Genomic DNA, 26,746 nt, shown 5'->3' on the forward strand with positions numbered 1-26,746 from the left:
CATGTCCGTTTGATTATTTTGAGAATTGGTTGAATGTGGGATTCTTTATTATTATTTTGTTAATTTCCAATTTGAGGATTCATCATAACTTCATAATTCCCTGATTTGGAAACTCCTATTTGTAATCCCATTGGAAAATTCATATTCGAAATTTTTCTGATATGGAAATTGCATAATTGTCTATTTAAGAAAGGAATATATTTATAAATTCCTATTTTAGGAATTTCACATCTTATCAATTTCTAATTTAGATGATTTTGCAATTTCGTATTTAGAAAGTTCATGGATTTAGAAGTTTCTAACTCAAAATTGTGATCTTTGGAAAATTTCTTAAAAAATGGAACATATATTTCTGAATTCTAATTTGGGAAACTTCAGATTCCAATTTGGAGATCCTAAGTTCTAATTTGATAGTTTCTATTTTAGACAGTTTGAAAAATATTGCAGGTAGAATTTTTTTAATTGATTTTAGATCATGGAGCTAATCAGGGATTTTTCAAACATTTCCATATTTTATGAAATTCAAAGAATGATCATGTAATAATTGGGACAATTTTAGCCATAGGATTTGTTTGGCGAAACCAACATAAGTTGATGATGATGATCGGACTGTGACCTTGACCGTAGTCTCTGTGTGTTGACCATAGGATGATCTTGGATTGTAGTAGAGACCGATCATTTTGATCGGACGGGTTCGGTGCCTAACACCTTTCGAAACCCGTAATCTGACTCCTTACATATTTCTTTGATCCGTGGATCGACCCATATCCATTTGGAGTTATTTATGGTTCCTAGACCTAAACTAGGTGGCGACTCCCATTTTTCAAAAGTCCCCCATTTAATAAATCGGACTCCTATCCACTATTTAGTGAAGAATGGTCGAGGCGATTTCAATTTGTTATCGTGAATGACGAATTAAAATGATTTACTTCTAATTTTGAACGTTTAGAAGTATTTTTGATTTATTTTGAGGATTTATTTAAAAAAAAAAAGAATAAAGTAGAGATTCCAAAATTTTTATATAGTGTCCAACTCACCACTTTTTCTTTATTGTAGAGTTCAACATTTTTATGGTCATGCTTACCACTTTTTATTTATTGTCGAGCTCACTATTTTTTATTATTGAGTTTGACATTTTTTATTGTTGAGTTCAACAATAAAAAGTGGTGAGCTCGACACTCTAAGTGCGATCTAGATTTTTTAATTTTTCATTTTTTCTACTATGATTCTCATGGTTTTTAATCTCATCCGAAACTAAAATGACTCACCTGAGTCATCTCAGTCTCATTAAGCAATGATATGGATATACTTGGTGTCTCAACCTTCACATCGTCACGCAAGATAGATGAGATATCTCAAACGATATTTTGAAAATCTTGGCCAAGTCAGTAAAACTCGGCCGAGTCAACCGGGATTTTGTAGATTTTAATTAAAATAAATAATTTTCTTAGAATTTAAATATTTATTATTTGAATAAAACATAATTCTATCCCTAAACACATTCTATTTTATCCTATTTTATAAAAAAAATCATAATTAGATTTAATTTAAATATATGTAAATCAATCAATATAAACCGAGTAAATGGATTGTCTCGTCCAAGACGAGTTGACTAGCTCGAGACGATTCGGTCTCGTTCATGGGATGGGACGTCAAACCGAGTTTTGAAACCATGATAATATTGAATAGATCTTCTCGAAATACACAAAATGCATATATTATAGTTGTGAAATGAACAATTGACTAAAAAATTATGATGAAATCTTCAAAAAATTTAGAATCTTAACATCATTATTTATTTTTATTATAAATTGTTGAAATAAATAAAAAAATACATTTAAATGTTAAAATAGAACTATATCATTCTCCATTTGTCATTCATGGCCAAAAATCGTCGGAATTGATCTCAATGTCCATTGAAAAATCTAAGTATGTGAAGAAGATGAGGAAATTGTGATTTGGATATATCAAAAACATTATAAGGTGAGATGAGGTTGAGGGACCATTAAAAAAAGAGAGAAAAGTTTACTAAATGAACTATTAGTTACTGTCCAAAACTTAGGGGCTATTTGGAGTTTGATTTCTCATTCAAGTGTCCCCATTATCAAGTAGTCATTTTGAACTTCTCTTCTGAGACCATAAGGGTTATGGAGCTTCTTCCTTTCTATTTTGAAAATTACAGGTTTTATACGTCCAATGACAACCACAAGGAAAATGTTGCAGATTTGAAGCAGCAGCTCATTTCACAAAGATAGTTTGTCACTTGAGAAGAATGGCCATGATCAATTGGGTCGTTAAGAATCTCCCCTGCCTCTTGGGGATCCCTCTACAACCCTGCAAGCCTGCTCTTTTCATAATAGGTAATCTGATTGAAGACTCGCATTTTTTATCTACTATTTTTTTTGTTGCTAAATGGTATGAATATATTAGAATGAAAGTTTAAACCCCTTGATCCCCTTAGCTAAGTGGTAAGACCTTGTGGAGGTTGTTCCCAAGGTCTGAGGTTCAAACCCCTTCTTATAATAATCTTAACGTAAACAACTAACCCCACCAAGCAAAAATATATATTAGAATGAAAGTACTGTACCAGAGAGTGAGAGAAGCCACTCATTTTACTATGGTAAATCACTTTTGATGGGGCTTAGAAGTCTTAGAATGAGCTAATTTTGTGTGAGGATGATCTATACTTGGTAGAGATCACTCAGAAGAAAAATCAGCCTATTCCGTATAAGGAAGGTATAGTTGGATGCCTTGTGTTAGATCCTCCCTCCATTCCACAAAACTTTTGAAATTCAAAAATATTCTTTATATATTCTATTAATGTGTTGGAGGATTTAGGAGTTATCTTGTGGAATAAACTATGTAAGTAATGTCATCAAAGAAAAAGAGATTTTCAGAGAATAAAAATTTGGAATTTTTTTATTAAAAGTCTCTATACTTTTATGTTAAGAAGAAGAGAAGATAGAGAGAGATGGAAGACATTGAGAGCTTTGAAAACTTCATTAGTGCTAGGTTTTCCTCTTATTCATCTTTTTATTTTATTTTAATTATTTTCTTATTTTTTTATTTACAACCTAATATTTTCTTCTTCTTTGGGATTAAAGGGGAGGTAAGAGAAGGATTAGATTGAAGAGGAAATTCACGTGAAAATCCAAAAAATTTCCTTTATAATGTAGGTGTTCTTTAGTATTAAATTTCTTTTCAAAGAACACATGTTTGCATATGAGAAAAATGTTAGTGGAATATTGGTATGCTTTCTTTTCATGTGAGGATATGATCTAGAACTAAATTATTATATGAATACTTTGAGTGGTATGAACTTGAATACATGAAACTTGAAATATTGAGAATTTGTATCTAGCATAGTACATAATGCATATGTTGTATAATGAAGGACCATGAACTTTTGGCATGAGCCTATTGATAAGCAAGTTAGGACCATGGGTCTTTGGGTAGGAAGGTCCTTTGTGTGGGACGTGGTTGGTGTGCCTGAGTTGGCATGAGACATGATTAGAGTTTCCCACGAGTTGGCATGAGACATAGTGGGTGTTACCCAAGTTGGCATGAGATGTTTTGGTTTGCATGATGCATGACAAAGTGATTACATGAATGATATTTTAATGATTAATACATCTGAAGAAATGCGTGATAGTCTATGAATATTTTTATATACTTTATATGTTTTCCTTGAAAAATAGTATAGTGCTTGAGAACAAACCTATGAAGCTCGAGTAGCTTGCCCTATCTTTTTTTTTTAGGTTGACTAGTTGACGATGGTAAAGATGAAAAACTTGATGGAGCTATTGATGTTTTTTTTGTATTGAAATGTTCATATTTATTTTGTATTGATTTTGTGAGTGTAAAGGGTATTGGGTGCTATTTTATATCTCTGAAAACGTCAAATATTAGTTTAATTTCAATACTTTGGATGTTATTGATTCCTACGTTTATGATATTTTTCTAGGTAGTTTATGATTAAAAATTCATAACAGAAGCACTCTTTATCAAAAGGCTATAAGACCAATGGGGTTGACTCATTAACTAATGTATTGAACACGCAAAATTCGGAGAGAGTCAGAGTCTTACATTTTGTTGGTTAATATGATATTTCTTTGTCATTTTATTTGAGTATTGTACGTTCTATCTGATTTTTATTTGGTTTGTATTTAAACATTACACATTTCTAAACCACTTTGTCCGAAGAGTGTATGTAGGTTCATCTTAAATCATCCCTAAGTCATGGATCTTGGGTTGGAAGTCGAGTCATGGATCCTGAAAATTGGGGCGTGACACTAAAACTTCTAACCCATATAATACATGTTGCCTACATTATTGGGTCGTGTTCGGCAGCCAATGCCTTTATCCTATATGGGTTAGAAGTTTTGAATTGGGCTAATTTTTTGTGAGGATGATCTCTATGATGATGAAATCATTCTCACAAAAAGTCAGCTCAATTTGAAATTTCTAACCCCATCAAAAGTGGTTTGGAAATGTGTATTGTTGACTTCTAATGTTTAACTTCATATACCACTTTTGAGGGGTTTAGAAGTTTTAGATTGGACTGATTTTTTATGAGGATGATCTCCTCACCATAGAGATCATCCTCAAAAATAAAAAATAAAAATTAAAAAATAAAAAAAATAATAAAATAAAATAAATCCCAATTCAAAACTTTTAGCCATATAAGACAAATTTTGACTATCAATGTTGGTTGTCCAACATGACCGTTTCTCTCCCTCTCTATACATCTCGATTGCCATACCTTAGGAAGTCAAAGTTTTGTCTTATATGGTTAAAAGTTTCAGAATGGACTGATTTTTTGTGAGGATTATCTCTATGGTAGGGATATCATCATCTCAAAAAACCAGCCCATTCTAAAACTTATAGTCCCATCAAAATCGATTTACAAATATACACACACACACACACACACACACACACACACACACACACACACACACACACACACACACATATATATATATATATATGGGTCCCGTTCAGCAACAAACATTTTGACAAACATTTTGGCAAAACATTTTTCAAAACATGGGTTAGAGGTCTTGGAATGGGCTGATTTTTGGTGAGGATGATCTCTACGGTGAGGAGATCATCCTCCCCAAAAATCAGCCAATTCCAAAACTTCTAGCCCCAGTTTACAAGTTGAAAAATCGTGGACCGTCCATATTTTGTAAACCAGTTTTGATGGGGTTAGAAGTTTTGGAATGGGCTGATTTTTGGTGGTGATGATATCCTCGCCGTAGAGATCATCCTCACCAAAAATCAGCCCATTCCAAAACCTCTAACCCATGTTTTGAAAAATGTTTTGCCAAAATGTTTGTCAAAATGTTTGTTGCTGAACATTTCCCTATATATATAGCTAGGATCATGTTCAAGGGCCAACTTTTTGGCAAAACATGAGTTAGAAGTTTTGGAATGGGCTGATTTTTGGTGAGGATAATCTCTACGATGAGGAGATCATCATTATCAAAAATCAGCCCATTCCAAAACTTCTAACCCCATCAAAAATAGTTTACAAAAAATGGACCGTCCATGATTTTTCAACTTGTAAACATGGGTTAGAAGTTTTGGAATGGGCTGATTTTTGGTGAGGATCATCTCCTCACTGTAGAGATCATCCTCACCAAAAATCAGCCCATTCCAAAACTTCTAACTCATGTTTTGAAAAATGTTTTGCCAAAAAGTTGGCCGTTGAACGTGACCCTATATATATATATATAGAACAGCGTTATTACGACCCCTATTACGACTCACATTGCGACACACCGTTTTGTCTTATATGGGCAAAAATATTTGGAATGGGCTAATTTTTTGTGAGGATGATCTTTGTGATGAGGGGATCATCCTAGCAAAAAATCATCCTATTCCAAAACTTCTAACCCCATCAAAATTGATTTACAAAAATTGGACGGTCTATAATTTTTCAACAAAAATTGGACGGTCTAGAAGTTTCATAATGAGCTGATTTTTGGCAAGGATGATCTCCTCACCATAGAGATCATCCTCACAAAAAATCAGCCCATTCCAAACATTTTTCCCATATAAGACAAAACGGTGTGTCGCAGTGTGAGTCGTAATAGGGGTCGTAAGAACCCAACCCATATATATATATATATATATATATATATATATATATATATATATATATATATATAGAGAGAGAGAGAGAGAGAGAGAGAGAGAGAGAACTCACCTGGAAATTGAAATGCTTTGATTGATTTTTCACTCTTCAGAGAGGGAGAGAGGGGAGTGAGAAGGATAGACGTGAAGAGGTCTAAGCTATGGCAAAGGCGAGGTGAATATGGGAAAGAGTGGGCAGGGTTTTTTTTCCGCAGAAACTTGTATAAAGGAAAGAGTGAAGAGGGGGCCCACACTGTGTAACAATAGATAATGAGAGATAGTGATGCATGTTATTACAAGTTGACACACAAAATAACTTTGTCCCCCACACAATTATTCCAACTTAGTTGTGTTTTATGATATAGAGATGTCTCTCATAACACTGTAGTCAATTGGACGTTAGTGTCACACACAACTGTTCCATTTCAATTGTGTTTTATTATATATAATGGCCAAAGCATCTGCTGTGCTATTGCCTTGTCTAAACACATGCCTGATATCCCATTCGATTTAGCCAAGAATAAAGCAACATTTAGCAACCATATGCTCCAAGTTCCATGGGAAATTGTCACCTTTCAAAGCCTTGACCACCAATAAAGAATCCGATTCGATCTGAAGCTTAATCCCTGAAAGATTAATCAATAGCAAACGTTGAGTAAGGCTGTTAAATTCAGCACAAGAGTTGGTACCATGGCCCAAATAACAGGAGTTGAGCCATACTTCAACAGTTGGCTGGTTTGAAGAGTTGTTTAACTATTGGTATGGCATCTCTACTGCAGGTATGGTTTGCAGTTACAGCCTAGTGGAGTCTGGTTTTATGTTCATCATTATAACATACTTCATTGAGTTCTTGGATAGTACACTGCTACATTATGCACAACTTATGAACATGACAAAGGGGTTAACTACAGTGATGATGTTTCTCAATGCTCACATCGCAGATGCTTATGTAGGTCGTTTCGCCATGGTTATATTCTCTGCTGTCATGTATTGCATTGTAAGTTCTTTCACTTCCCTCAAGAATATAATTTCTTATTTTCCTTTTAAGTATACCAACACTCAAGTGAGTAAACAATTCTAAGGCATATAATGATACACAGGGATTGATCCTATTATACATGCTAGCGATGAATCAGAATAGAAAAGCAAAGAACTTTTTCCTGTTCACGGGGCTGATCTTAATAGCACAAGGCAGAGCAAATCGCAAACCCACGTTAAACACATTTTTTGCTGACCAATTCAAATGTAAGGATAATATTGTCAATGAGATGGACAATAATAGGAGTCAATATCAATTTCGACTTCTATATCGATTTCAGATGATCTGCTCAAGATGTTGGTGGGGCTGCTTTTCTTTCCTAGGCATCATGATAGGCACATTCTGCCTCTCTTCTATAAGTTTGGCGATTGAAGTCTCAATAATGACCTTGGGGATATCTCTTTTGATGTGCTCGTGTGGTTTTCCTTATTACAACTACCACAAACCAACTTGGCGTCCACTCACTGTTGTTTTTCCTGTGTTAGTGGCCGCAACATTGAAATGCCGTCTTGATTACCCACCCGACTCTTGTCAGTTCTATGAGAAAGACGACCATGGAAACACATTGAGGTTGCCACAAACCGATCGCTTCAGGTCTAGTATAAAATATCATTCTCTCTCTAGACTCCCGATGATTTGTTTCTCACTATCTCTTTCTCACTATCTCAAATGTAATTTTGATGGAATGCAGATGGCTAAACAAAGCTGCCATCATAGATACATCCTCTCATTATACAAAAGAAGAAGAAGAAAAAAAATGGAGGCTATGCACAGTTACACAAGTGGAAGAAGCTAAGATTCTATTAGGAATGTGTCCAATGTGGCCAACCTTTTTAGTTTATAGTTTGGTGAAGTCTACAGGAAACATCTTCTTTGTTGTGCAAGCTAACAATCTGAATCCTTATGTGGGATTAATAAAGTTCGGACTTAGCAGCCTCTTTCTGATTGAGTCCTTGTCAAAGTCAGCAGTCTCCTTTCTCTATAATCGACTATCAAAAAGACGATCGGAATCACTCAAAAATCGTGGGATCATAGTTAAAATGGGCCTTGGAATGCTCTCCTCAGTAATATGTTGCATGATTGCTTGGCGAGTCGAGGTGCGAAGGCTTGGTATTGTTAATACACATTTTCCAGTAGACAAGAAGGATATAGTACCCATGAGCATGTTCTGGTTAGTTCCCCAATATTTCTTCCTAGGCGCAATGGAGGTGCTTGTTGAAGATAGCATAAAGAATTTCATCAATCATATGGCACCACAATCAATGAAGAGCTATGGGCTCACATTAAACGAAGCTGTGGTAGGATTAGGAAGTCTCCTTAGCGTAGTTTGTTTGTACGCATCAGGAAGATGGTTCAAAGACACTTTAGACAAGAGCCGATTGGATAAATACTACCTGATGTTAATTATATTTACTTCTGTCAACTTGTTATTTTATCTCTATTTCTCAACAACATGCATGTCCGCTGAACCAGCAGAAGCATCCACTGAACCAGTAGTAGAGGAGGAGGAACCAACAACAGATGTGTAAAGACCCGAATATGGAGATAGTCGCCAGTGATATAATTGCATCTTGACAGAAGTTTATGTAGAATTGTGAAACATATTTGTTCTTTATTTATTTATTTATTTATTTGTAAGGTGGGGCTGTATAGGGGCCCTCCCTTTTATTTAATCAAGGATGATAATAATTACATATTTGATCATTATAAATAATTAATTCTCTGTAATAGTGTGGTTTGGCAATGCTTACATCCATTGTTGAGAAGGAACTCTCTGTTTCTTCTTCATGTACTGATTTTGTAACTCAACCTGACAGGGTGACTCGAAAACTCAACGACGTAGCAAGGGCAAAGAACCATAGATTCTTTCCCTCGGGACACACAACTGACCTGACCAACCTGCCATCTGCAGTTGTGTATCCTGAGGGTGCAGTTGTGTATTCCAAGCGAAAGAATCTACGGTTCTTTGCGCACGACACGTCCGTGAGTTTTTGAGTCATGCTGTCAGGTTGAGTTACAAAATCATTAGACTTCTCTTTCCTTTATTTTTTATTTTTCTATGTCTACAAAGATTAATCAGCCACACTTAAATTATGAAAGAAAGGATCAGTTTAGATCTAGAATAGAAGAGTGGTGATAATATGACTCCCCCACATGGCATACTCAATCGATTCCCCTAATTAATGTGGGGTGTGCTAGAACCATAGACTTTATCCCTTGGGATACACAACTGCATATCCCCATAAATCTATAAAGTTGTGTATCCCTATGAAAGGAAATCCATGGTTCTGGCTCACCCCACGTTAGGGGAGTCGATTGAGTATGTCACGTGAAGGAGTCAGTGTTGTGGTTTGTGGAGCCTGATAGTACTGGTCAACAAGGATGTACTGTAAATCAAGCAACACCTTATAAATAATTAATTCTATGAAACTGCGAGTTTGCTCTTCATAGTGGAATCGGTGTGATCCATAGACGTACCTCAATCTTGAGGGAACCACATAAAATCTATGTTTTCTTTGTGTGATTGCATTTTGTGATTGTTTTTCAATTCGTTTTCTTGATTTGATTGCACCTATTTTTCTTAATAGTCAAATTATCACGACTCAAAATAAAAAGAGATTATTTAGGAGATCACAGCTTCCACGATCTCCTCTACCTACAATATCACCATACTCCCCCTCAAGTTGGAGCAAGGATGAAATTGTTCTTGACCATGAGACTTTGTGAAAACGTCTATCAAAGTGGTCTATATAATATTAAATGGATCTACCATCGAGATGTAGACCTTTAGTTGAATTTCTTTTGCATCAAGTAGTTATTTTTTGGACTGCCAACCGTATTTGTCATCAGGTGATTGAATTGAGTATGAAGATCGTTTGATAAAGAAGTTGAAAAACCATAAGATAAACCTAATAAAGTTATGTTTTAGGTGGGGAAGATCGAAATAATTGACACTTGACAGGGGCTAAGAGAGAGAAAGAATTCAACTCCCCAAGTAAAAGAAAAAAAAGGAGAGTCGTGATCATCTGACGCTCTTTGTACTCTCTCATCCTAAAAGCTAGGGGTGTCAATGGATAGCCGAAATCCGAATCCGAATTCGAATTTGAAAAATCGGATATTATCCAAAATTTTCAGATATCAGATTCAGATGTTATTTTAACATTCGAATGAGTTTCGGATACGAATTCGGATGTTACAAAATCCGATTCGATAATATCCGCTCCGATTATAAAGACATGTGTTACGTATTCATGTTACATAGCAAAACTTTTATATATATATATGGGTGAGGTTCAAACGACACACATTGTGACAACGTGCACTACGTCATATTGCGTATTTCGCGACAGCACATTTGCGCTAAAAACGATTATTAAAGGCTGTCATTAATTGCGACAGTTTTTAACAGTCGTTTAACCGTCGTTTCTACTTACATAAAAATTATTAGCTATATATCGAGTATACTATATCAAATCTATCTCTCTCTCTTACTCTCTCACTCTCTCTTTCTCACACACACAGCTCGATCTGTATCTATGTCTCTTGCACTCTCGCACTCTCGCACTCATCTCTGTCTCTCCCTCTCTCTCTCTCAAATCGCTCGATCATATTCTCTCACTCTCCCACAGTCATTTATGTCTCTCTCTCACTTATCTCTGTCTCTTTTTCTCAAATCTCTCGATCATACTCTGTCTCTCGCTCTCGCTGTCGATCTCTCACTCTCTTGCACTCTTTCGATCTCTTTGTCTTTGTATTTGTCTCTTGCACTCTTTAGATCTCTTTGTCTTTGTATTGGTCTCTCGCATGTACTCTCTCTCCGCAGCATCCAAGATCTAGGGTTTGTGAACTCGCTTCCAGATGCATCTCAAATCTACGAATCTTAAGTTGAAATCAGATCTAGGGCTTGCGTACTCGGATTGATTTTAAGGTCTGATTTGATTATTTTTCTATTGGTGGAGCTTTATATCTGGTTTGATTGTTTTCAATTAGTGAAAATAGACATAATCGTACTTTAGTATTTGGGGCTTTGTTCTGGTTTTCACATTTTTTTTCTTTCCTTTCTTAGATTACTGTTTAGATAGCTAAAGTATTGATATAAAATCGCACTTTAGTATTTGAGGCTTTGTTCTGGTTTTCATGTTTTTTTTTTTCCCTTTCTTGGATTACTGTTTAGATAGCTGAAGTGTTGATATAATGACCTGATGCTTCTTGTTCTTTTATTTTTCTTTCTAAATTTATTTTTTCCTTTTTTTTAATCTATTTTATTTAGAGGTTGCATATTTTGTACGGTTCTTTTTGAATTGAGAAACATCTGTAACTTGCATCCATTGCATAATGGGGGTTTCTCCAATCACCAGAGACTTAGTTTATTACTGCTCAAAATGTAAATATGTTGAGCATGTTTTAATATTTTATATAGAGGTGACATGTGAGTGCACAAGCCATATTCTGAGTTGGTTAAAAGGCCACTTTTTTATGAGTATTGTGGGATCAAACCTAGTACATTATTGTTCATAGTTATGGCCATAAGATAACATCCTGGTTCTTGGTTTTTTTATTCAAGAGGTTCTATTCTTTCTGTTTCTAGTATAGAAGAAAATTTATAATAATGCAGGCTAGTTGATGATTTAAATTGTCCTTTTGAACCCAAAAAAAAGACATGGAGTCCAACATCAGGTATCTGATAAGTGCTTTTGAGAACTCTACAATGCCAACACATCTATAATTCAATTTTATTAAACTATGAAGGTGATTTTTTTTCCTTGTAATTTTATTAATAATAAAAAGCAATATAAGAAAAGTAAAGCTTGATTGTGATTAACGATGTAATAAATTAGCGTATTAAGGATGTTTTATGCTAATCTATGTATGAAGTTGTTTTTCCCTGGAAAATCATCAAAATAAAATGTTGACACTACCTTTCTGGTTAGAATGTGTTTGTTGTTGATATGTAACAGACAACAAGAATCTTAAAAAGTACCATTTACTTGTTAAGAAGGTTGTGTCTTGTTTCTTGTTGTGGGTTTCGCAAGAATGAGCTGCTATGAGTGCTTGAGGGTTCATGTGCTCTAGGTAGAAGCCTTAGCAATGCAGTGCGCTGCATAATTATTCAGCTTGAGTTTCTTTCTTATTAGTTTCATTGTGCCTCAGGTTCTCCTCACAATTCATTGACGGTGTTGTTAACATATGTTCTTATTTAGAGGTGATTCCCTCTTTGGTGCTAATGTTATTGGTTATTTTTTTCCTCTCTTTTTTATTTTATCAGATACCATTTGGTTAGGTAATTTGAAGGTTAATGCAACTGTTACAAGTTTACCCTTGGCTATACTTGTACATTGCATGTCTATAATTTGATGAATAGGAAGGCTTTGTGCCATTTATTTTTTATTTATGATGCCTGTTTTCTTCCTTTTTTCATAATGAAGATCTCAAGGATTCAGGCAGATGTTTTGGAGAATTAAAAAGTACTTTACCAATATAGATATGCCTACTGATATTTTAATATTTAAGCAGAAATAGTGTATTTCAAATTTTATTGTTTCCATCAATAATTCTTCACTTATATGAAAACTTAGTTGTAGCAATCCTAGCAGAACATTTGGAACATAGAAATACAATACACATCTAATAAATTAGAAGCAATCGCGTTTGTACGAAACCATAAATTGAAATGGTAAAAAAATGGTTGAGGTGGAAAATTACCAACTTGAACATTCGACGCATATTTAGTCCTCTAAATTGGAAAATTCCAATTTTATTATAATACCTTCTTTACTTCTAGTAGTATTGGCAGTTCAGAGTGAAAATGCTAAGAAAGTGTTAATTGTTGATTGGGTATCACCAATAACTCATCTTAACTATCATTGTTCTGTTCTGCTCTATGTATAATGTACTTGTTGTCTGTCACTAATGTTTATTTACATGTATGATTGAATTAGCTGAAATATGATGGGCAACCTTGATCCTGTAAGTAATACTGAAAACTAAATATATAGTTTGAGTTGCTTTATTAATTTCTATTTGGTTTATAGGTAGCATTGAGTGTGGGCATAATGTATTTTCCTCCCTATAGAACAGCATATCAGGTTTGGATGAATTTAGTTTTTCTCCCTGTTATTGTTATTTGTGTGTTTAGAGTCATCTGTGCAATCTGTTAGTGTTATTTGTGTGTTTAAAGTTTTAAATTTCATCTTTAGATTGTCCTGGAAGCTCGCTTTTATGCTCTTTCTGTCTCAGATCCCCTAGTGGCCATACCACTTTTTTTCTTTGTTGGATGAAAATACTACAATTATCTTTTTGTCTCAATCTTCAACTCATATTACTCCTCACTCGTTGCATGCATCTAAAGTTGATGCCCTGGCCCCTGGCTGCCCTATGGCACATCTCTCATTTTTATTTTAAATCTTCTGGTGATGCAATTGTCACTCTGATCATCTCCTTCAGAACCCATTCAGGCTCTCAAATTCACCATGAAAGCCACATTCATAGTGGCGGAGCAACGAGTTATTTTTTGTTCTGATTAAAATAATATAAAATCCTAGTGAAAGTTTTTCTATTTAGAAAACCTGTTTGTTCGTAAATTAGTAAAATTTCATTTCTTCTGATTATCAGCAAATGCTTGGAATAGTTCTTCCCAGTGTTACCTTGGCACATGGCATGGGTGCTAAGATTCAAGGCATGTGTTGGAAGGGTGACTCCTTGTCCATGGGAATAGTCAGACCAAGTCTGGATACCTGTGTATAAAAAAAAAGATGTTCCTTTGAAAAGAATGGAAAAAGTGGTTTTACCCTATGTATGGAAAGTGTTTAAGCATTAAGTGTCAGTCCATGAAATGTTGTGTCATTTCGGCCCAGAAAAAATTTGGACGTTAGAAGTGCCAAGGCAACACTGGTTTCTTCTGGTGCTTGGACCCATAGCTCAGTTGGTTGACATATCGCACTGTGACTGTATGGTTGTGGCTTCAAGCCCAACTTACCCACCAAGTAAAAGATAACAAGTTTATTGTTTTATTCCCCCATTTTTCTCGCATTGATTGCTCCCTTCTTATTCCTTTTCCTAGAACATATTGTTTATTTATTTTTCCTTGCTGGTTCTTGTTATTGTACTTTTGTACACGACTGTTTTTCTTCAGGTTTTCCTTTCGAGTTATTGCTTATGTGATGTTATTTAACTCTAAATTCAGATCACTCATCCAGTTTCTTAGCAATGAAATCTTGAGTTCTTGCCTATCTAAAAGAAAAAAAAAAAAACCTAAGAGTTCTTGATCCTTTTAGCTATATCCTTTTATGTAAAGCATGCTCTTTTAGTTCTAGATGTCCTGCAAAGTCTTTTGGTGGTTTTCTTATTTGCTTTCTGTTTTATTTGAATATTGTAAATTAGTATAGGGGTTAAGTGTGGAGGCTTCTGGGTTTTAATGCATTTGTGAATTTCCTTTGGTGCCTAAGTTGTATATGTCTCCCGCGTTATACAGATTGTTGCGAATCTGCACCCATTGTGATTGGCAAACGATCTTTCCTATCTTACTTCAACAAATGATATTAGTTCAAGAAGATTCGAATTCAGCTAAACAAGACCCGTTCTTCCATTAAATTTTGTACAGAGCCCACGTCTTCTATTATTGAATGTGTGTTCAGATCCGTTTCACTTTCTCAATACACGTTCTTCTGAGCATTCTTCTTGCTTATTTAGAACCTTCAACTTGCATACTCCTAATTTGGGCTGTAATCGGCCTTCATTGAACATGGACAAACCATCTCATTTGGCTTTCTAGTTATAGTCTTGCCCCAGCTTTCCCCTTTTCCCTAACAAGCATGTAATCTGTAATTTTTAAAATTTAGTAATTCATAAAAATTCTCTTGCAATTTGTCATTTTAAAAAAAATGTCATTTGCGCTTCTCTTATCCTTCTGCCTATTGATTTGTGTTGTGAGCTGGAAAAAATATGATGCAACTTTCCAGACGTGAGTGAAAGGATCATTATTTGATAATGCTGAACCAACTTTGATCTATATGTATCACCTTTTTGCTAATTTGGATGGTTACTAAACTCTATGAAATAATATGTTCAAAACATGTTTATTTTGAGAATGTGGTGGGTGATTCAGAGCAAAATTTAACAATATGGTAATTGATGTATGTATGCAGGGAAAGAAGGAGTGTTTCGCATCATGTCTCTTTGTTTGTTACGACTTAATTCGGCCTGATGTTGCCCTTAAACTTACTTGGATGAACAATATGATCGACTTTACCTTCCCATATCTCTTGCAGGTGATCTTAATTTCTGTCCTCAGTATTTCCCATTGTGGTTGAGTCAGAACTACAAGATTAAATTGGGCATCCTTGGATATCTACATCATTTCATGATTTCAGTTTCAATTTTATTGCTTTTTGAACTACCAAATCTTTCAATTTATACTATAAATAGATAAATTAAGATTCCTATTATATTTCATTGTAGCACTATGGATCAATTTAGTGGAGAAAACACACTTGCGGTACTTTCTTTGGATGATAATCATGTCGGTTCTGTCATGAACACCATTACAATCTCATGTTTTTATCCATTCCTCCCGTATTTTGTCATGAACACCAATTATCTTTCCCATGCTTGGCTTAGATATTTATTTCTTTGAGGATCAAGTTTGTAAGCAACCTTTTGGACTCAAGCTATTCAAGGTATAACTTATTTTGATTATTCTTGTCTTCTTGCTTGTGAAGGTGGTTATGACATGTTGGGTAGAACAAAGGATCAGATAAAAACGAGTGAGCAAGTGAAAGCTACATTGGATGCATGCCAAGCATTAAATTTAGATGGGCTTGTGATTATAGGAGGTGAATATAATTCAGATTGGATAAATTTTTGACAGACTTTAAATAATTTCCACTTTCAGATTCATGTTTCTCACATTTAATTTTGTTTGATTTTGTGTAGGGGTCACATCTAATACAGATGCAGCTCAGCTTGCCGAGACATTTGCAGATGCAAAATGCAAAACAAAGGTGCTTAACAAATCATGTTCCTCCATTCTGTTCTGTCTAAATTCAAGTCTTCTGTTATCGTGAGACATCTGTATATAAATTAATTACTTAAGATAAATTTTCTGAGGTTCATTGAAAATGTCACCAAAATAGTAGCATTAGGTTGAACATCAGCATCGATTGTCTTCAAGTTTACAATGAATCTCTAGAGGAGTATAACTGTTTAATTAACAAATAATTGGCTTGTGATATGATCCTAGACGAGTAATACCCCTAGGATAAGGATATGTGCAACAAGAATAAGCATCCTTACTGCTAACCATGATTTAAAGTTTCGTACCATTTCAAAATGGTTTCTGCCAAGGAAGTAATATGGCAGCCACAAATGAAATAGCTTCTGAATATTGTAAAAAGGGTCAGTCATTTTTGGTAGTTGCTTTCTTTATACAACCGAAACTTAGACAACAAAGGAACTGTGTATCTTCTATTAGAAGCTTTGGTTTTAATTCTTCGTACTTGTAATTATATCCTGTTGAGAAACTGGAAATTCTATTTTTAGCGATTAGGTGTTGAGATCTTTCTTCTCTCTTTTTTAGCGATTTATGTCTGTAGCTTACAATTTATTTATTTCTTTTTTTGTTTTTTTTTGTTTTACCACTTAAATGGGTTGTTAAAGTTGTTACTTTTATGAATTCCTGGGCTATCTAATTAATTCATGATTCTCTTATTGCAATTGCCTGCTTGAAATTTATTTACACTTTTATGCCCTTCAATAATTGGAGAAAATATGGTTCATATTTTCTTATGTGTTTCTTTAGGTGAACTCTCAACTTGTCAGCAATTTATGTACTGATGCGCTCTCTACGTAAAAGGTATAACTTCACATTTCATTCATGTGCTTACAGTTAGATTTTGTTTCTACAGATTTTACTCTCTCTATCTCTCTCTTTCGTGGTCTTCTGTTCTTTGTTTTATTTTCCCGTGTGCCATGATTTTGAAAATCTACATACAAGGGGAAGACCCCAGTAAGGACTCTAAAATGCAATGATGCCTTTCTTTGTAGTATTTTCATTCTTTCGTCTCCTTTTTTGGAGATCATACTATTTTGGATTTGTTTCTTGAGTTGCGATTTAGTAGTACTATTGTGAATTTTGACTTTTTATAGTTCTGATGTTGATTTAGATCTCATAAACTTTGTGATTAAGACATTTGTCATGTAGGAAAAATCTATAAACGAAGCACCAACTTTGTATCTACGATTTTCTGTTTCTTTTACCTTCTTATCTTGTTTTTTTTGTTGAAATTTTACTATTTCTTTGTTTTTGAAGTCATCTGTCATATCTTGTTAATGTGGTTTGTTGTGTTGTAGATGATCAATCTGGCTGCTATTTGTACTCTAGCCGATTACAATATGCGTCCTCTTGATACAATTTACAACTATTTCATTGATGCACTCATTTTGGTAAGCTTTTAGATCATCTGCTTTAGTGGATTCATGTGTATGTTTGTGGAAATTGATGAAGGTGTGTGATGTTGAATTCTTTAGGTTAAGTATTGTTCTGAGTGATGGTTCAGCATTATTTCTACATTAATCTCTGAGGTAGTGTTGAATTGAACTCCATATGCTTATTAGTATCAAGGGAAAACTTTGAACTGATTTTCTTTGAGGTTAATAATCTAGTTAAATATAGATTTTTTGCTTTTACTTTTTTTCTTCCTTTTTCTAGATTTGGAAGAAAAAAAGAAATAAAAATAAAATTATGGATTTTTGCGCAATTTATATTTGTGTTCTGACTTCAATCTTCAATGGCTCTTTTGGGCTGGCTGGGCCTGTCACTAAATAACTCCCCTAGAAAAAAAAAGTTAGAATTCATTATCACTATTGAAACGAACCTTCATTTTCCTATCTTGTCAAGTTACATTCGAATAGTAACTAATGAAGATATTAGTTATACATGTTTCACCGTTACCGCTAACTTCAGTTCCTTTATACATGTTTTATTGTTCATGTTACTTATAAAATTGTTGTTGGTGTTGGCAGGGTCCCTTGTGTGAAGAAAGGAGGAATAAGGTTTACCATCAATGGCCACTCTTACTTCAACTTGGTCTTGATCACCAATGTGGGAAATGCAGGCAATGTCGTAAAAGTGTCAATCAAGGGATTTAAAACAGGATAGCAAGCCATGTCAAGGAACCGGGGCCAAAATTGGCAGTAACTCATACCTCAATGGGCAGAGTCTCTCCTTCCAAGTCACCACTAGCGATGGCAGGACCGTCACTAGCTACGATGTGGCACCTTCTGGTTGGCAGTTTGGACAGAGTTTCAAGGGGGCCAATTCTAGAATTCCAACTACAAGAGATATAGTACTAGGTCGATATGGAAACTAGTGGCTGTATGCTGTGGTAGCACCCGCTAGGACTTTATATACAAAAGGTTGTGGTTGTTAATTGTTTGACAACGTTAAATTTGCATAATTGTTTGATTTTACTTTCTAAAAATAAATAATTTATACTAAGTGGTTCCGAAAATAGTTAGATTTATGAAAGTTGAAGATGAGGGGCATTTGGGTCTTTTCATGTTATTAGTTGGGGTGTAGGTCATCAATGTCAAAACATAGGGGTATCTCAAACATTTAGCAACATGTGAGGGGTTAGGTGTAAAATAATTTTTTTTTAAAAATAAAATACCCTATAGCGACGGTCGGCGACCGTCGCTATATCTATATTTTACTGTCGTTTTTTCTGACTGTCTTGGACAATCATTTTTTTTCGACTGTCTTGGACAGTCATTTTTAAAAAATCACTCCTTTTAAAACGACTCGTTTTCCGATTGTAGGGGCAGTCGTTTTTGGCGCATTATGATGTAGTGGTGTTTTGTCTTATATGGGCAAAAATGTTTGGAATGGGCTGATTTTTTGTGAGGAGATCATCCTTGCCAAAAATCAGCTCATTATGAAACTTCTAGCCCCATGTTTACAGGTTGAAAATTTTTAAACCGTCCAATTTTTGTAAATCAATTTTGATGGGGTTAGAAGTTTTGGATTGGGATGATTTTTTGTAAGGATGATCCCCTCATCACAGAGATCATCCTCACAAAAAATCAGCCCATTCCAAACATTTTTGCCCATATAAGACAAACATGTTGTCGCAATGTGTGTCGTTTGAACCCCATCCTATATATATATATATAGGGTCAGGTTCAAGGGCCATGTGAGAAAACATGTAAGAAAACTTTCGGCGGTAAATAAAATTTTAAAATATGGGTTAGAAATTTTAGATTGAGCTGATTTTTTGTGAGGATGATCTCTATGATGGGAAGATCATCCAAAAAAAATATCAGCCCAATCTGAAACTTCTAACCCCATTAAAAGTGATTTAGAATGTGGACCGTCGATTTTTTTTCAATTTTTATCACTAATTTGTAAATCACTTTTGATGGATTTAGAGGTTTCTGATTGAGCTGATTTTTTGTGAGGATGATCTTCTCATCATAGTGACCATCCTTGCAAAAAATCAGCTCAATCCAAAACCTCTAACCCTTATTTTGAAAAACGAAAGTTTTCTTACATGTTTTCTCACATGGCCCTTGAACCTGACCCATATATATATATATATATATATATATATATATATATATATATATGTATGTATTCTCGTGTATTCAAGTTTCACAACGAAATTAAAGTTCAAATGTTTATCTTCTCAACCATAATGCAGAACTAGCAAAACACAGAACCAGAAAATGGGTTTCGGCTGTGCAAGCTGCCACCAGCCACACTCTTCTCCCACTGGCGAACATCAAGGTAGGTATTTCCTCCCTCCCTCTCTCTCTCTCTCTCAAAATAAAACTAAAACCCTCTTTTTATTTATTTATTATGCGAGGTCTATAATGACATAACCATCATCTTCTCCAGCCGGCGAGCATCAGGTAGATGGATAGGTTGAATCGGTGTCGGAATCTCTTTCTCTTTCTCTCAAAAGCTCAATGACATTGTCAGGTTAGGGTTTTTTTTTCGGATAAATTTCGAATATTTCGAATAGTAAATAATTTCAGATTCGAATTGGATAATATTGAATATCCGATAATTTATTTGGATACGAATTCGAATATTCGTTAGTGGTATTTGAAATCGCCTCGACCCATCTTCACTAAATAGTGGATATGGGTTCGATTTATTAAATGGGGGACTTTAAAAGAAGGGAGTCGCCACCTAGTTTAGGTCTAGGAACCATAAATAACTCCAAACGGATATGGATCAGTCCACGGATCAAAGATAGGTAAAGGGTCAGATTACGGGTTTCGGAAGGTGTTAGGCACCGAACCCGCCCGATCAACATGATCGATCTCTACTACGATTCAAAATCATCCTACGATCAACATACAGAGATTATAGTCAAGGTCACAGTCCAATCATCATCATCAATTTATGTTGGGCTTTCCAACCAAATCCTATGGCTAAAAATTATCCCAATTATCACATGGTCCTTCTTTGAATTCCACCAAATATGGAAGGGTTTGAAAAAGTCCTAATTAGCTCCATGACCTGAGATCAATTAAGAAACTCCACCTGCAAGTATTCCTTAAATTGTCCAAAATAGAAAATCATGAGAATATTCTGAATAGGAAGATTACAAATAGAAACCTGTCAAATTGGGACTTATAATATTTTCAAATTAGGAACATAAAATTTCCTAAATCAGAATTCAAGAGATATATGTTGAATTCTCAAATTAAAAATTTAAAAAGATACATTTTCTAAAGTAGAACGTTCCAAAAAATGTAACTTTTTAAATCTGAACCTTCTAAATATGAGAATGCAAAATCTTTTAAATTGAAATTTTTTTGAAATATGAAACTTCTAAATTAGAAATCTGTGAATGTACATTCTCCCAAAATAAAAAAAATCACGCAATCTCATGTTAGAAAATTTTTGAATACGAGTTTTCCAATGATCCACGAATAACCTCTAAAAAAGAGAATTATATAAACAACAAAGTCCCAAATTAGAAGATTATGAACTTGCCAAAAATCACCAAATTGAAATTTTATCAAAAACAAAGAATCCGAGTTATCATACTTACCAAATTGGAGGTCCATAACTACCAACGCACACACAATCTCAAAATTTGAAGAAAAATCACACTCGGCCAATTTTTAAAATAATCAAACGGGCTTGCATTCATGATTTTCGATCTTTTCAAAGGAATTATTATTCAATGACATGCATGTTTATCAAGCCAAGGGGTACATTAATCACATAAAAAAATCTCAAAATTACACAAGGAGTTTCAGTATCATCACAAAACATGTAAATCGGAATCGAGCGTAATGATCATGATGATAAAAAAAATTCCTTTAACCCTTCTAACATGCAAAAATAATAACAATAACAAATAAAGACGAAAAAAGATGGAAACATGAAAATATTCTCCTAACCTATTAACATGCAAAAAGAACAAAATATAAAAACGAAGCCTACGTAAAAATAAAAATTATTCTTGACCTATAGATCCAAAAAAAAAATATATAGAAACTACATGAACTAAAATCATCTACCTATCTTATCAAAAAGAAAAAAAAAACTTTAAAGCATATATAAATAAAGGAGAAAAATAGAAAATATATATACATGAAAGATTTTCCTAATTTTACTAATTACAAAACAAAAATAAAAAGTACACAAAACAAAATAAAAAAATCTCTTAATCCTAACGATATGCGGAGATAGATTAAAAAAAAAAAATTAAAAAAATACAAATACAAAGGGAGCATATTTTCCCTCTATCAATATGCAATAAAAACACAAAAAAAAAACTAAGAAAATGTATAAAAAGTGTAATAAAACCCTCCTATGGCATAAAAAACAATAAAATATGTCTCATACCAAACTTCATGGTGATCACGACACCAAGAACCTACGGAGAACTTTAATGTGGAGGCAAGTTTTAGCACACAAACAGAGAGAGGAAAGGAGGAAAACAGAAAATAAAAAAAAAAACAAAAAATTACCTGTAGGATGAACACAGTAGAGTTGGCTCCTTCAGATATAACCCAAGACTTGTATGTACCGTGGCTGTAGAGATGTGATCTGGCAGAGAGAGGGGCTTTCTTTTGCAGAGAGAAGTCGAATAAGATGGCTGCAGCAAGGTTGGATGGGTCACGTTGGCCACAATGAACACAGAGAAACGATGGCTGCTGTGAGGGAGATAAAGAGAGTGTTGGGGCGTTGGGTTTCAGAGCAGCAAGTTGTGTTGCTGTTGTGGCTGCTATGGAGAGGAAGAGAGGTGTTGTAGAGGGCTGTGCTATTGTGGCTGAGAGGAAGACGAAGTGCAGAGGGAAAAGATGAAGTGCAGCTACTGTTTCTATGAAACGTGAGTGCAGTTGTTGTGCTGTAGTGGAGCCATTGGAGGAGAAGATGTGGAAGAAGAACTCCAGTCATTTAGCCTAAAAAGCACACAGAGAGAGCCAAGAGAGAGAGAGCATCCAAGGAAGAGGAGACATGCTGCCCCCAAAAGACGTTCAGCCTAAGGACGTTGAGGAAGAAGATGAAGCCCCAAGAGAGAAAACGTTCTCTCTTTTTAATAGAAAGCAACTTTCTATTTTTTATTTTTTATTTCTTTCTAAATTTTTTTTCTTCTTTCTTTTTTTCTCTTTACGCGTCCTTTCCTATGGAAGAATGGTGGTGGGGTGATCCCCCGCTATTTGTAGCACGATAACCTTGAGTTGTGATTGGTCAATTCTAGCCTTGATTAAAAATTTTGTTTTAAATTTTATTGATTTGAATTTAATTTTAATTTTATTGGTTTAATTGTTTAACTTTTGATTTTATTTTAATTGTTTAATTTTGAATTTTTTTTTTTTAATTTTAAGTTTTAGCTTCAAATTAAATGTTAATTGTTTAATTTTAAGTTTTAATTGTTTGATTTTGAATTAGATGTTAAATTTTAATTGTTTAGCTTTGAATTGAATTTTAATTGTTTAATTGTGAATTAGATTTTAAAATTTTTTATTTTGAATTAAATTTTATTTGTTTAATTTTAAGTTTTAATTGTTTAATTTTGAATTAGATGTTAATTGTTTTTTACTTTTAAGTTTTAATTGTTTAATTTTAAATTAGATGTTAATTGTTTTTACTTTTAAGTTTTAATTGTTTAATTTTGAATTAGATGTTAATTTTTTAATTTTGATTTGATTTTTAATTTTAAGTTTTAATTGTTTAATTTTTTATTTGATTTTAATTTTTATTATATTTTCCTAAGGATTGAAATCTCTAAGTTGAGTTTGGAGGTCGAGGGGTATTTCGGTCATTTTTATGATTTTTCTTAAATTTCTTTGTTTTCGTCGGTTTGGGTCCCAGTAGACTCGAAATCATGTTATGAGTACAATGAAGGTACTTTTGAGGTCTTTTGGAGGTCCAAAATTTATGAGGGGTATTTTCATCATTTTGTCGATTTTTACGAATTTTTACGAATTCTAGTGTGAGGTTTCTTTTAGTCTCAACGTGATTATTTCTATGTTCTAAAGTCATATTTTCCTAACGTGACGAGGTCTCTAGGTTATTGAACTATGTGGCGAGCCTAAGCGTACGTGCTTGCTAAATCGGGTGTGAAATGTGGCGATCCTAAGCGTGCGTAAATTTTTATGTCGAGTTGTAACGAGTAGGGGAGATGAAAAGAGTGGAAACAAAGGGAATCAGGGACAGTACTCACAAGCCTTCGGGTTCTTTGTGATCATCATTAGGAATTCACGGTAATCGGGTGACGAATTGTCAAATTAAGCAGATGCAAAAATGGGGTGTCTATAGATGCTCATCTTTAACAGAGGGTGGAAGCAAATTAGATGGCCAATCTATTGTGATAGATAGTGCGACATCCGAATACCAAAGCTAGTGACAGCTCATTTTACAACCTGATTCGGCAATTTGTCAATGCGTCCGATCCTTAAGGGTAACCTCTCCTTAGACTAAAAAATGTCACATCCTTGAATTTTGAATATTCTCCTTGACTGATGCAAGTGCATGTGTGTGCAATAGTATAGTGATGATTTTGAAGAGGCGCACCTCCATTCTGAGCATTCATGTTGGGAGGATAACAAGTTTAACAATAGAAAACATGTGTAAACGTAAAATCTGAGCAAACCCTGGGCATAATCCGAGAAAATCCTCATTGGCATCTGAGCAAAATTTGAGCATATCTGAGCATAATCTGAGAAAACCCTCTGCGGCATCTAAGCAAAATCCGAGAAAACCCTCGGCGGCATCTGAGCATATCTGAGCATAATCCTAGAAAATCCTCGACGGCATCGGAGCAAAATCTGAGCATAATCCAAGAAAACCCTCCACGGCATCTGAGTAAAATCTGAGCATGATCCGAGAAAACCCTCGGCGGCATCTAAGCAAAATCTGAGCATAATTCGAGAAAACCCTCGGCGACATCTGAGCATAATCCGAGAAAAACCCTCGGTGGCATCTGATTAAAATCTGAGTATAATCCGAGAAAACCCTCGGTGGCATCTGAGCAAAATCTGAGCATAATCCGAGAAGACCCTCGGTGGCGTCTGAGCAAAATCTGAGCATAATTAGAGAAAAACCCTCGGCGGCATCTGAGTAAAATCTGAATGTCTTACTCTACTTACTTGGGGTAGAAGCGTAATGAATTATTTTAGGCAAAACAACACTTTCAAAAAGTTGAATTTTATGAAGGTCCGATCAACGTAAAACTTTCTTTGAACCTCGGGGGTTTAAAAAAAAACTGCTATCAAGAGGGTAACATTTAATTTAGAATGAACCTTATCCTTTGGGGTCGAAATTGACTTAACGTAAAAAAAAATGCCCCTAGTTTGATGGGGGACGTTGTATTGAGGATAATTGAACATGTTTGAAAAAGAAATGTCCCTAATGTAGGGGGAAATATACTTCTAAAGAAAAAGGAATACCCCTCAATGTGAAAATTAGAAGTCTTAGACTACCACAAGTGCAATAAGGGTTTACTCTTAATTTCAACTTTTTTGGAGATCATGAGTCGGGCTCAACTGTTGGAACCAAGTCTCCACTCTTGAGATTCATCTTGGAGATCACATTCTTCTCCTTTTGGTTCGCTTAGGAAAATAAAATTGTTCAAATCAATCGTAGACAAGATACATGTGGTTTCTGAGTTATTGCTTGGTTTGAGCTGAGAATAGAGGCTTGGTCGTTCGGACTTCTGATGCTTTAATTCGTCTTACTTTTCAATTCAACGAAGATTTTCTTTTATTTTTTTGATTACTCTAATTTTTGCCTAGATCGTCTTTTCAGGTTTTCGATCTAGCGAGCTTATAATTTTTTCTTTACTCTAATTGTTGCTAAGACCGTCCTTTCAGATTTTCAACCCTGCGAGCTTGCTTTGATTTTTGCCTAAGTCGCCCTCTAGGATTTTCAACTTAGCAGGCTTTATTTTCCCTTTTCTTCCTTTTTGAACTTCTGGAGTTACTGTTTGATTACGCTTTGTTTCCTTCCTTGACCTTTTCGCACGGTACTTAGGAGGGCTTTCATAAGTAAGCTTAGGACTAGGCATAAAAGAAAGGACTTTTAAGGCTCAAAAACCCAAATGTCCCTTGTGTGGCATTTCTTTTAATTTTTTCTTCTTTTTCTTAAAATTTTTCTTCCCCATTTTGATAATATCCTTTTTTGATTTTTTTTTTGTTTTTTTTATTTTTTAGTTTTTGGATTTTTTCTTTGTGGGGGAATCTATTTTTTTATTTTGATGCAGTTGGGCCTGAAGTAACTTCTCAGGTTGCCTACGTACCCCAAAATTTTGGGATCAGACCAAAATGTAGTTTGAATTACATTCCCTCCCCTAGGTTAGATGATCGGGCTAAGAAAGAAAAAAGGTAAAATTTTTATTTATCTTTTTTCGAAAAGGACTGCAAGGGGCTGAGAAGTGAGATATTTAACTAGGTAACAGGGGAGTTGGTTCGGCCAAAGATGGCCTCCTTAAATGTAGTACCGTTTGATCTGGTCAAGGTTCGTTGGTTCTGGCAATTTGACACCATCGTGATCTTGAAGTCTGACAACTTTCCCAGGCAGTACCTCTTTAATGATGAAGGGACCCCCCCAATTGGACTTGAATTTGCCTCTAGGATCGAAAATGGGTGTTCGATTCTCTTTAAGTACTAGATCCCCAATTTGCAAGTCACGAACTTTAACTCTTTTATCAAATGCCCGAGCGACTCTTTCTTTGATATGCCGTCACGTGGTACAGGCTCTAAGTCATTTTTCATCAATTAAATGTAGCTCTTCGTACCGATGACGGACCCAATCTGCTTCTGATAATTGACTTTTCATTAGGATCCTGAGGGAAGGGATTTCCATTTCAACCAGTAAGACAGCTTCCATTCCGTACACAAGTCAATATGGGGTGGCTCCAGTGGAGGATCGTATCAAGGTACGGTACGCCCAGAGCGCAAATGATAATTTTTCAGACCAATCCCTGTGCGATTGACACATTTTCCTAATGATCGTCTTGATATTCTTGTTGGCTGCTTTCACTGCTCCATTAGTTTGAGGACGATAGGGAGATGATTTGTGATGTCGGATCTTGAATTTTGAAC

General features: G+C 34.8%; 1 protein-coding gene and 1 long non-coding RNA gene across 3 annotated transcripts; both read left to right on the forward strand.

Moving 5' to 3' along the window:
• The first annotated feature begins 2,104 nt into the window (after positions 1–2,104).
• LOC147395578 (protein NRT1/ PTR FAMILY 5.6-like) lies at positions 2,105–8,820 on the forward strand. The gene is made up of 4 exons (XM_086451650.1): positions 2,105–2,360; positions 6,921–7,138; positions 7,242–7,774; positions 7,872–8,820. The coding sequence occupies exons 1-4, from the start codon at positions 2,273–2,275 to the stop codon at positions 8,707–8,709; spliced, it is 1,677 nt and encodes a 558-aa protein (XP_086307776.1). The 5' UTR covers positions 2,105–2,272; the 3' UTR covers positions 8,710–8,820.
• A 1,931-nt stretch (positions 8,821–10,751) lies between these two features.
• LOC147395579 (uncharacterized) lies at positions 10,752–18,773 on the forward strand. Of its 2 annotated transcripts, none has more exons than XR_015180259.1 (6): positions 10,752–11,108; positions 15,325–15,447; positions 15,898–16,011; positions 16,112–16,179; positions 16,977–17,620; positions 18,200–18,773. It is a non-coding gene; the product is annotated as an uncharacterized LOC147395579 (long non-coding RNA). The 2 variants fall into 2 exon arrangements; XR_015180258.1 differs by having other exon boundaries at positions 10,753–11,108; positions 16,112–16,238.
• The last annotated feature ends 7,973 nt before the right edge of the window (positions 18,774–26,746 follow it).

Source organism: Akebia trifoliata, chromosome 8 (assembly GCF_017979445.1).
Source record: "Akebia trifoliata isolate Shusen 1 chromosome 8, ASM1797944v1, whole genome shotgun sequence".
NCBI classification, from domain to species: domain Eukaryota; kingdom Viridiplantae; phylum Streptophyta; class Magnoliopsida; order Ranunculales; family Lardizabalaceae; genus Akebia; species Akebia trifoliata.

Bases quoted from the DNA above. Each gene is read 5' to 3' on its own strand.
- LOC147395578 (XM_086451650.1), top strand. From the start codon at position 2,273: ATGGCCATGATCAATTGGGTCGTTAAGAATCTCCCCTGCCTCTTGGGG. The intron at 2,361-6,920 runs GTAATCTGATTG...TCTCTACTGCAG, and splicing joins GCCTGCTCTTTTCATAATAG to GTATGGTTTGCAGTTACAGC. The intron at 7,775-7,871 runs GTCTAGTATAAA...GATGGAATGCAG, and splicing joins CCACAAACCGATCGCTTCAG to ATGGCTAAACAAAGCTGCCA.